The sequence below is a fragment of the Epinephelus lanceolatus genome, chromosome 17, assembly GCF_041903045.1.
Source record: "Epinephelus lanceolatus isolate andai-2023 chromosome 17, ASM4190304v1, whole genome shotgun sequence".
In the NCBI taxonomy this organism is placed as follows: Eukaryota; Metazoa; Chordata; class Actinopteri; order Perciformes; family Serranidae; genus Epinephelus; species Epinephelus lanceolatus.
Genome location: NC_135750.1, coordinates 21,883,993 through 21,896,083, shown reverse-complemented (window position 1 = coordinate 21,896,083; position 12,091 = coordinate 21,883,993). Strand labels below are relative to the sequence as shown.

At 42.3% G+C, this 12,091-nt stretch overlaps 2 protein-coding genes across 2 annotated transcripts; both read left to right on the top strand.

The window, feature by feature from the left end:
* Positions 1–2,795: 2,795 nt before the first annotated feature.
* nkx2.3 (NK2 homeobox 3) lies at positions 2,796–5,702 on the top strand. The gene is made up of 2 exons (XM_033612743.2): positions 2,796–3,454; positions 4,426–5,702. Exons 1-2 carry the CDS (start codon positions 3,064–3,066, stop codon positions 5,064–5,066), a joined length of 1,032 nt encoding a protein of 343 aa, XP_033468634.1. The 5' UTR covers positions 2,796–3,063; the 3' UTR covers positions 5,067–5,702.
* A 2,641-nt stretch (positions 5,703–8,343) lies between these two features.
* nkx3.3 (NK3 homeobox 3) lies at positions 8,344–11,592 on the top strand. The gene is made up of 2 exons (XM_033612906.2): positions 8,344–9,057; positions 9,764–11,592. Exons 1-2 carry the CDS (start codon positions 8,778–8,780, stop codon positions 10,285–10,287), a joined length of 804 nt encoding a protein of 267 aa, XP_033468797.1. The 5' UTR covers positions 8,344–8,777; the 3' UTR covers positions 10,288–11,592.
* The last annotated feature ends 499 nt before the right edge of the window (positions 11,593–12,091 follow it).

Sequence of the window (12,091 nt, the reverse complement as noted above, 5' to 3'; positions counted from 1 at the left end):
GTTATTGGCATACTGTAAGACAAATGGATAGTCATACTTCAGTTCCCCATCACATATCCAGGCTGTTATAGTAACACCTGTAAACAACCAGCTCCTTTGTAGAGAGATGTTAAGTGCTCCTCTACAAAGCTCTGTCAAGTCATAATAACACACAACTTCTTTCAGTACACACACACACATCCTACACAAGGCCTGTACAGTGCACCCACAGACGCTGGAGGTGTTGATGTTTTCTTTACGCAGAGTTTACCACTGCAGTAAAACCATCAGATACCAATCGCCTCTTGGCTTTACAGAAGCAGAGACCACAGGGGAAAGATAATTGCAGTCATTACCAACTCATCAAACTTTCATTCTGTGTTCAGGGATCTGCTGTCTTTGGAGAACATTTAGCCCTACATCTCCAAGCGGATCGGTGCTGTGGCCCTGCAACCACTGATAAGACTATACACCTGCCACTCTGCACACAAGACACTGCTTCGACAGGTTAGCCTGCCAGTGATATGGAGAGCAGGAGAGGGGGCAAGAAGAAACATGTTGAGCACTGCCTGGCAAGCCATCAACTTTAAAGAACTACACCAGAAAGTGAATTGTGAGGAATGATTGAAATTTGACTGCTGCAGAGGTGGAAGCCAGATTTTTTAAATTTAGTTAGTTATTTCTCCTCTTTGTTTGGTGTCCAGCAGTTGAAAGCTGTGCAGTCTATCCGTGCTGACCTCTGCTGTGGGCCTGACCTCACCCAGCTTATCACGATGATTCTGAAATGAAGATGATGTATTGGAGAGCCGCATTCAGCGCCCGAGCAGCTCCTTGACACTCTCTGGGAGTCTGGGTTTTGTTACAGGCAGGAAACAGACTCTTCCGCTCCGTAAACACGCTTCTCTGCTTGGCCACTTTTGGGCTGCCGGTGGCACGCGAAGACCGCTGATGATGGTCAGTTGAGGACTCGCTGTGAGGCTGTGCGCGCTGTGCGTGCGCGTTAAGGGATGAAACACTAACTGTGCCATTAGCGCGTAACCTGCGTCTCTGACCCGTGAAGCTCTGATGCACATGAAGGCTGCAGCGGCCTGTGAGCACTGAATTTGCTCTTAATAGCCTCTTTAAAATAACAGTGCGAGACATTTAGATACAGCAGGCTTCGCTCTTATCTATTTAACCACTGTAGATTTCATTGGGTAATATTTTGTAGCTAAACACTTCAACCTCATTTTGTTGTCGTCATTACGCGACAAACATTGATTTCTGTGTTTGGTCTGTTGTCTCTTTGAATCATTGCACTCAATAAACAGGGCTGTGTAAATATTTGGGAAACAATTTGACCAGATTTACAGCCTTTTGAAGTATTTTACAGGCCAATATATTCCACTTAAACCTGCGTAAATTCCCACTAACTCGCGCGAAATCACCGCTGACACTGTGAAAATCACCAGTGCTTATATTAAGTAAATCTTGATAAAGATTGTATTTTAGGCAGTTTCAGCAGTTTTCCACGGCGCAAACTCATCCGACCATCCCAAAATCTCCACTTCTTTTCTCCTTTTTTTGCGGGAGCGCATTTAAAATATCTAAAACCTTGTGCGCACTGACGCCTCTTCTCTCCGCAAACCCAATCCCTTACCCCTGCTTCTCCACTTAAACTGAACATTTTAAAAGACATAGATCTCCAGAAGAGGGGAAGACGCTGGCCCTAATCTAAACAGCGCTTTGTTGATGGTGAGCGGATGAGATTATGTCGGCGTGCTCTCCTTTTCTTTCCACACGGTTTAGGAGCAATGGGCCTTCAAACCCTGGCGCCTGCACTTGGCCACAGATAGTAAAGAGGTGTCCCGTTTCAGCCAGTCAGCGTGCCTGCCTTTTGGTACACGGATACAAGACAGATATTTAACATAAATTTTTTGGTTAATAGAACAAAAGTTGTTGGGAATACTGGGAGTCTGCTGGCATGAATCTGTGACTCATGTTGCTGGAGTCACACAAATGCAAAGAACATTTTCTGTGTCAAACTAAACGCATAACTTTTAAAAGCACAATTCGTCCTTTTTATTATTCATTTATTTATCAAAGACCTTGAGACACAACATATTTAATTAAAATTATATTGCAGCAACATTTAAGCTTGCCTTTGCTGCACGAGAAACGGATAGTATCAATTCAGCTGTCTTGCAATATTTTACCCAGGCCTTTTTGTTCCAAAAATACTGACCTAATGTCAAGGGAAAACATCATCGTGGCCAAGTCCTTGTGGAAAAAAAAATCCTACAACTTTCGCAAATTAAGGAGACATAAATAAAGCACTAAATATTCTCCACAGCTCCTTGGGTTGCCAGTTTTATCTCATTTCCCACAGTTGCGGCGGAGTATCTTATCCACGGATTGCCGAGACAGGAAACGAAGATATGCGTAATCTTTAGAGCACCGTGGTGATGATGGGAAGAGCTGTGATGTTGTGGGACAATTTAGCAAAGATAAGAAAATAATAAATGCAATTTGAGTCACCAGTTGAAATGAAAAATGTTGCTGTATTAACATTTTGATTATATAATATAAAAAAGCTTTTCTGATGCCTTTTTTTGTTTGGAAGACAAGACGCATGTAATAAAAACTTTCTTACCTTTAACATCTTTAACAGTCTGATGAGAGTCGATGGTGTTCATCATTTTTTATAAATTAGGCATATATGTTTTCCTGACACACACCGACACACAGAGAGGCTGGCTCTGTCGGTCCCTCCCCCGCTTCAGGACGTCACTGAAAGGGAGAGGACAGCATCTTGGCTGACCCAGCTCTTTCTCTAGATAACTGAATTCAGCCAACCAAACAGGATCGACCTCTCTCTTTCTCTTCCAGCCCTCCAGCCACAGACATACAGCCAAAGGAGAGGGATGTCACAGCTGAACGAAAACCAGTCCTTCTCCGTCTGCATGAAAAACAAGCAGTGTGCGACCATTCTTCACGCTTACGCACAGGGTATTTACGTCTTTTACGCGCCGTCCGGAGACAAATTGCTCCAATTTTGGGCCTGTTGACTATTTGTTATCTGTCATCTCTCTGTTGGTGGTAATAATGCTCCCCAGCCCGCTCATAACTTCTTCCACCACTCCTTTCTCCGTGAAGGACATTCTCAAGTTAGAGTTGCAGCAACAATCTCAGCAGCACCAGCTCCAGTTCATCTCCTGCTTCGGTCTCTCCGGTGCGCTGTCACAGCCGGGAGCTTTCCCAAATAAGTCGTTCCGCTCCTATTCACCGCCCTCCTGCATGTTGGCCGGCAGGGACAGCTCAAGTCCCATCAGCTCCGGCCTGTCGGAGAGCGAGGAGAGGATGTCGTATCTCAACACGTTGACGGTTCAGGAGCGGCTGGCGGAGTCCAGTCTGTCGGGGGAGATGTTCGGCAACCCGGCGCAGAGCCACTCTGCGGAGCTCCGGCTGGAGACCGAGCAGGAGGAGCAAGACACCAGTGAGTACAGTGATACTAATGAATATGAATATCCAAAAGAGTGATGATAATGATAGCTGCCGTTTTTATAGGTAATTGTAGAAATAATAGCATTGACAGGAGTCATCCAGAACCATGATTTAATTAAACATAATATGTGCCTACATGTCCTGCAAAAAACATCACATCTAAACTGACTTTAGACAAGATATAATTTGCTGATTCATGTTTAAATGATCACGAAACGATCACTAAATGGACACAGAGGAGATGTGTCCTCCACTTCGGTGAGTGTTACTAATAATAGAAAATAAATTTTTTAAAAAATCAAGCTGTTTAATTGCCTCGTCTTTATATTATAAGCCACACCTTGAACAATTGTCCCATGCTGTAAGTTCGCTGCCAGCCACTTAGTGGCTGTGCACAAAGCTTGCAGGCATTTAACTGTTGTTTACATCCGCACTGATTAATGTATTCTTAATATTCCATATAAATAAATCAATGTAATAATCCATAAAACAATTTCTAGGATTTTCATTAATTAATGTGCATTTAATTATCACACAATCGGCAAATATTTTAATATTAAATATATTTACCTGCAACTTTAATTTCCAAGATGGAAATTGTTCTTAAGTTCATGGATGCATTGACAAATGTAAATGCTTAATCAATTTTTCCTGAGTAAGTCTTTTAAACCACGTTTTGATTTAATTCCTAATTAAATAAAATTATAAAAAGCTGGTTAAGCAATTTTAAGCAACTTCCAATTGAGTACAATTTCACTTTAAAAAATAATAAAATATATATATATAAAAAATACATTAATAAATAAATTAGATACACTAACTAGAGTATTTGATGTGGGTATCAGTGTGATGAGATGTGGAAACTTATGAATGAGATCTAGAAATTATGTAGTGTTGAATTAATAATTTCAAATACTGCATATTTAGCTTTGATGCACACTTAAACGTTTCCTCCCCCCGCAGAGAGCTGCGCTGCGCTGCGGGGTGACTGTGAGGACCTAGACTCAGAGAAGCCCGCCACCAAGCAGCAGAGGACCAGGAGGAAACCCCGCGTGCTCTTCTCCCAGGCTCAGGTGTTCGAGCTGGAGCGGCGCTTCAAGCAGCAGCGCTACCTGTCCGCCCCGGAGAGAGAGCACCTGGCCAGCTCCCTGAAACTCACCTCCACCCAGGTCAAGATCTGGTTCCAGAACAGGAGGTACAAATGCAAGAGGCAGCGGCAGGACAAGACTCTGGAGATGGCGGGTCATCACCATCACCACCACCCACCACCGCCACCCAGGAGGGTGGCTGTGCCGGTGCTGGTCCGGGACGGGAGGCCTTGTCTCACTGGATCCCAGAACTACAACACCTCTTACACAGTCGGAGCTCCAAACCCGTACAGCTACAGTGGCTACCCGGCCTACAGCTACAACAACTCGGTGTATACTAACACTTACTCCTGTACTTACTCTAGTTTACCTGCTCTGCCGCCCAGCAACACCACTGCTAATGCTTTCATGAACATGAATTTGGGAAATCTCAGCGCACAGACGCAAAGCCAGGCGCCCCAAGGACCAGTCGTCACACCCTGTCAGGGAACTCTGCAGGGCATCCGGGCATGGTAGCGCAGTCTTTACGCACGGAGAGACTTCTCTGGGATAGCTGATTGGAGTCAAGCAGATAAAGCTGATCGATTAATGCAAGGAAAACACAATTAACCATTGCAGAAAGTACAGGCCAGTAGGCTGTAACTCAAGGCAGGCCTGTGAGGAAACCCTAACCCACTGACTGACAAACCATATTCAGTATGCGCCCTTTTCTCTGAGCCACAGTGTTTAGTATTAAACTTGCTGTTGGATGTTTGATTGTCGGATTGAATGTTGCCGATGAACAAAGTCTGTGCGTAAAATGGCCTGTTGTGGCGCAAAATGGATGTGATGTGCGACAAAAATAAAGGGAAACTGTATGGATATTTCCATGCATAAAGCCCATAATAAATTCAGTGTTGGCCTAACAGGCCCATTCAACTGGAGCCATAAAATTTACTGCAAAAAATAAGAAATGGACCACAATTGCTGGATAAAGCAATTTTAACAAGTATTATGCTTTTTGTTCTTTTTTAACAGTGTGATTTGTTTTGGCCAGCAGATTTTGTTCCAAGTAAATTTTGAAAGATAGTCAATGTGAAGTGAATAATTTGGGCGTTTTTACATTATGACAAAAATTATCACTGATGAAATTAAATAACAAACATGACACAAGTGCCTGCTGTTGTGTGCTTTGTGTGTGTGTGTGTGTGTGTGTGTGTGTGTGTGTGTGTGTGTGTGTATACAGTATAAATTTATGTAAAAAAAAAAAAAAAAAAGTAGGTTTTTAGTCTCAATAGGACGTTTCCGGTCTTGTTTGGAGGCACATGTTAGAACATTCATATGCATTTCTATGGGAAACAAATACATTAATGTCGAGTTGAGTTTATTCTATAAGCACATTCTATAATTTCTCATCATCTCAAGTCGTTTCTCAAGCCAAGCAAGCTATTTTTTTCCTGTGAGAAAGCCTGTGGTAGACTTTGGTCTGAGACAAGAACCAGAAACAGAGAGAATTTAGAGGCGAGCTGATGTCCGGTCAGGATTCAGAGATGGACATTAACCAGACAGCCGGCATCCTCAGGACCCACAGAGAGAAGAAACTCACAGACATGATAAATATTGTTGAAAAAAATTCTCTTCGTTGTTCATGACACTGGAAGATAAAACATCCCCCGTTTTTTTAAGAAAAAAAAGCTAAATATATTTTATTATACTCCAAATAATAATCATAGGTTTAATAGCCGACAAGTAATTTTATAATGACTATATTTAATTATATTCATATAATAGTTACCCACATTTCACTCACACACACTCGCTGTTAATTGGAGATGATGGACAGACACCTCCATCTCTCAGCCATGCTCGACCACTACGCAGACACTATTAATGGAGATGAATGGCAACGTAAACAGAGTGTTTGTCTCCTCTGATAGCCTCACTGGCCACTTCCCCTGGCTACCGCACTGCCGGTAGGACATACCTGGTGTCAGCTCTAAGTGCTGCACAGTCACTAGTGTAAATAGAGCTGGCGACAGGACGGCGATGCCTGAGGACGCGGCCTGGCCACGGCTGCTCTGACAGGCTGCTGCGATCGCTATCTCGCGCTTTCCAAAGATAGCAGCTCGGATCATCGCCGCGCTAGGCGTGGAGTTTCCCAAAACAAAGTCTCCAATGGCAACCACTCAAGGAGCTCACAAAGGAACCAGGGCCCAAATATAGAGAAGGGAAAAGAATGTGTGGAGAAGCTGGAGTAAAGGCTGTGGACCTCCAAGTGCTGTCCAAGCATGGCATCGGATGGTGAAGGAAGCGTTTATCAGGACTACAGCCAATTTGTCTCAGTTTTATCTGGTATACTATAATGTTAGAAAACATGCAGTTTTATTTAGATTAATGGCCAAATTCAAACTGAGCCTGGAGTAGCCTAAAGACAGAGGATGTGCCTGTTGTACAGATAAAAATCTCCAAGACAAACCTGTAGTTTTGCTCTGTAAATACAACTGACTTGACTGTGGAAACCAGTTGATGCATCACAAGCCCACATTTAATATTTTTCTTTTGTGCGTAACAGAAAGGCGACTCTTTCTCACATGATCCAAAGCACATAATATATTTTCAGTCATTGCGCTCTGTATAAATTCATTGGACGCACAGGCAGTGTTTGTGCAGAGTGAATTTGGACGCAGGCACGTTGCTGAGTGAGTTAGTGATTTAACTCAGATAATAATCACCAAAAAACACCATTTATTATGGCAAACATGCTTCCAAGTAGCAATCTAATTTCCCACGTTTTGTTGAATCAAAATGTTACATTCTGTTGTTGTGGTGACGACATCTCGTGGTTTAAACACATGTTAAGTGTTGGCGTGCCACAACTTCAAAGTTTCCCATCCGGACATGTTGTGACACCCTGGAGCTGATTTGCGCTCTGTGGCAAACAGTGAGATTTCTCTGTTTAGTCAGAGGAAGAAAACAAAACAACACGGGAGGAGGCAGATCACTGCATCTGTCATCGCGTCTCCTAAATGAAGGGCAGGCCTACTGATTGTGTAATGCGCGCGTGTGTGTGTGAGGGGGGAGAGAGAGAGAGGTGTGTGTGGTTGCCATCTTTTCCTTTTACGCGCCGCTTTGGACACCATGCATTATGACCACACGGCGGCGCTACTCACCTGTTTGAGCTACAAGGCTGGAAGGCTGTTCACTCGAAATTACTCTATGTACTCTGATCAATCGCAGTTATTTTGTGACATTTCAGTTACTAGTTTTGTTTACAAACATTATGGCTTAATGACATCATGACCTCCAAAAGCTCAGGCACTATAAAAAACGTAAAAACGATAAGAATCCAAATTATTCACAATTTTACGCATAAAACAATTTGTAAAATTCACAATTCTGAAGACTGATATGTTAAATTCTGTCAAAATTAAATAATGGATTGAAGCACTTTTTGCCATTTTAATTTGGGAATGGTCCTGTCACAGCACGGTAGAATAAGTGGAAGCTAAAATCAAATCAAAGTTGTATGATAATAATAATAATAATGATGGTGATAATAATAATAATAATAATAGTACTTTATATGTAAAGAAAGGCTGCAGCATTTTGAAACTATTTTAAACCACGTTTAAATATACGAATCACTGCGCAGAGCTGCGTTTTACGCACGCTCAGCGAACTTTACGCATCATAATTTCTTACTACAATTTCATATAATTCATATTTTGTAAACACACTGTGGCTGGAACAGCTCCATTTAGCAGGAGTAGTTCACAACATCCACTCTGAGTCTCTAACTCGTGTCCAAAATGACTGATTGAAATGTCCAAGAGAGTCCAATTACTCTCCTTGCCTTCATGCTTAAAATGCTTCGACAATTTTAGCCATATGAAGCTCACCAAAGTGAAATACTTAGTTTACAAAATCAGTGTCCGCCGTCCTCAAGTTAAGAGCGCAGAGCGCAGCATGGAGCTGGGCGGTGCAGAGGAGGGACCAGTCACAGAAAACAGCCTATCAAAGGTTAACTGGAGCTGCTGCTGAGAATGTTGTTAAACACTTGACAGCTCCTGATGTAGGCTGTTCATTAGCAGAGCGGACTTAGATCACCACAATTAAATTAAAGCAATTAAAGACAGCGGGGAAAAGATCGAATCAGTGAGGACTTCTGCTTTCGAGTGGCTGATCTCTTCATGCCTCCAAATAGATCGCATGCGCGCGTGAGGACAGATCCGTGCTCTTACATTAACCATGACTTTGAGTTTTTCGTCTTTCTCCATCAAAGACATCCTCACCGGACGTGATTCCCGGGAGAAGCCCGGTAGCAGGAGGACAGGCGAGCTCTGCGCACAGAGGCGCAACATGTGCACCGGGCATGACACGAGAATCCCTGATCGGTCTCATCACGAGGCAGATGAGAACTGCATTCACTCGGAGAGACTTCCTGCTGATCTCTGTGTGTCTTTTGGGAACCTCCGATCTGATGCGTACATCGAGGAGGCCACAGGAGAGCAGACTGAGCTCAGGGAAGGTGAGCAGCTTTATTCTATTCCTCTGTAAGGAAATGTAAAGACTCTGTAGTTTTACGCAGAGACATATGACATTAGATTGACAATTTGGCTTGTTCCCTGCATTTAAATTTCATTTGCGCAAATGGGCATCTTGAAATAAGAGATAAAGTCATGCAATTTAAGAAGGAAAAAGAAATAAAATCTTTGTAAACAGGGTGGATTTGTCTCACCTCAGTCTCATCTTTGTGAGATAAAACATTGGTGTGACTCACAACAATCAAATTACATGATGGGATATTTTCAGCAGTATTTTTTGTGACTACATTTATCATATTTTTTTTTCCAAATAAAATGACAATTTCTGTAAATAAATCCAAAGATCCCTATAAAAGCGATTATAATAGATAATAGATAATAGATAATAGCTCCACAGTGATGAAGTTTTTGCCCCGACATTTTGTTGTCTTAGAAAGGACAGTATTGGAAAATTAAAGCATGACACCAAAAGGCTGTGTTGAAGAATCCGGGAGTTTGTGCTATGTAAAATGTTCGCCTTATTTATTCCATTGTATCTTGTGACTTTCTGACTGTGTGAAAATGATAGGAGACAGAGGAAAGCCTCATATTGACCAACATCTGCACCTTGTTGACGTCACCTCTCAGTCACCACCTTGATAAACAACACACACTTATTGTCGTCACACATTTCTGTTGTTTGTCCTGCAGAGCAGCAGCCAGGCTGTATGGAGCGGAACCAACGGCGCACAGAGCTGACTGAGGCAGATGAAGAGAGCTCTCACCCCAGCGGGGAGACTGTCAGCTGCTCCTCCGATGAGCAGCAGTGCAGGCCCGGCACGAAGAGGCGCTCCAGAGCGGCCTTCTCTCACGCGCAGGTCTACGAACTCGAGCGCCGCTTCAACACGCAGCGTTACCTCTCAGGACCTGAACGGGCCGATCTGGCAGAAGCTCTGAAACTCACAGAGACCCAGGTGAAAATCTGGTTCCAGAACCGGAGATATAAAACCAAACGGCGGCAGATGGCGGCCGAGCTGGCGGCGCGCGGCTCGCCAAAGAAAGTAGCGGTAAAGGTGCTGGTGAGGGACAATCAGAAGCAGTACCATCAGGGGAATGGAGTACACATCCCAATGACTGTGCCACTGTACCAACAGGCCTATCAGTACCACCCCTACCTGCACTACTACTGCCAGCCGTGGAGCCTGAGCAGCATGTCCTGTGGAGGGATGCTCTGAAGCCCTCTATTACAAGACTTGGACATGTGTCTCTTCAAACTCAAGGTGTTGGCAGCTTCCTGCAGTGGATCACCCTGCCCTGTCAAACTGACTGAGACTGTGCAGGTTTTGTTTGTTTTATATTAGGGTTATTGTTTTTCTTATAACTAGAAGCCAGTTTGGTATTTTGGCCACCAATTTAGGGTTCGTAGAAGGCAAATGCCTCTCACCATGACGAGGTCAATTTAGAGATACTCTGTAAATTGTTAAAATCAAGGAAATTATAAATACCGTTAGCCTGCAGTGAAGATTAGTGGCGGCACATTGGAGACTTTGCAAAGCTCTTTTAAGACTGTCAATTGCTCAGATTATTTTGTGTGGAGAAAAAAAGTTTCAAATTTAAGACAGATTTGAGTGTGGTTATTATTCTGTAAAGATTTACATGAAAAAAAAATAATTTAAAGGCTAAATAATGTTGACTACTGCTTTTTCAGAATCTTATTTTCAAGACAAATTTGCTAAGCGACTGTACACAAATTCTGAAGGGAGTCAGAAAATGTGGTGAGTTATGTTTTTTTCTGTCTTTTTGCTGAGGGGAAGATGGTCGGACATGACATGACATTTGCCATGTTATGTCTGACCATCTTCCCCATAACTAGGGAAAAGATTGTTTCTTGTATTAGCAACCCAATTTTTTTTTTTTTTTAAATTTCAGCACTCCCCTGCAGGATAGTTTTCTTTTTTGTTTATGTGTTTGGCTTGGATTTTTAAAAGAATCAGACAGTTGTAAATTATGTTTATAGTGTGCACAGTGGGTCATAAAGGTGTGTTCTGCTATATGCAGAGAACAACAATTCTGTTGGTGTTTCAGAGATTTATTTTTCTCATCACACTAAATGGTATCTTCACAAAAAGTTCTCTACTTCCAGCTTTCTAATTTGTGAAAATTAATATCCCATAGGGTTTGCTTTCTTAATTACTGTGCTACATTTTGACAGTTTTTTTGCAGTCAATGGAAGATTCCAAATTAAATATTAACAATGCTGAGGAGGGTGTTGTAATTTTAAAAATTTAATATTCAAGTCCCTGAATATCTCAGTACTGAGAAAATACAAAAAATAGTTTATGAGGAAAAAATAGGGAGTGCTGCATTGGGTTAAGTCTGTGTAGTGAGTTTAAAAAAAAATCAGGTGCTCTTCAAGTAAAGATTAAAAACTACGCCTGGCCAGTTCACTCAGCGTACAAGTCCCACTGCATTTCGAGACTCTCAATTCAAAATGTGTTGGTTCATCCATGTATTAATAAAGGATTTAACTAGCCAAAGAGCCTCAGATGCATTTTTGGACTGCCTGCCTGTACTATGGACATCTACACTGAGTGAGCACGACAGTTGTTTTTTATCTTTATGAAAAACAGTTTAACAGTGGCGTTTAGTGGGTAATAGATGATATCCTACAATTAAGTACACTTAAACATTATGCTTTCCATTGGTCTGTTCATACAAATATGTGACCTACATACAGTGGGTCTGAAAGGATGCAGCTGCTTTACAAATCATTTACAAACTATTTATAAAATATATGAATGTAAATATATGAAATCAGTGACACGCTCCACTGCAGTGGCTCCTGACTGGCCCATAGGATGATCTATATGCCGCTTTCTTTCCCTCCTCGATGACTGCCAGCAACAGTCCATAATAAGTGACCAGACACAGCAGAAAGGAATCCTGAATTTATACAAACCTAACGAGAGAAAGCAGCTTATCTTGACATGTGAGACGCATGGCCACGACTCTGACATGTTTAGTAGGTATTTTATTTTT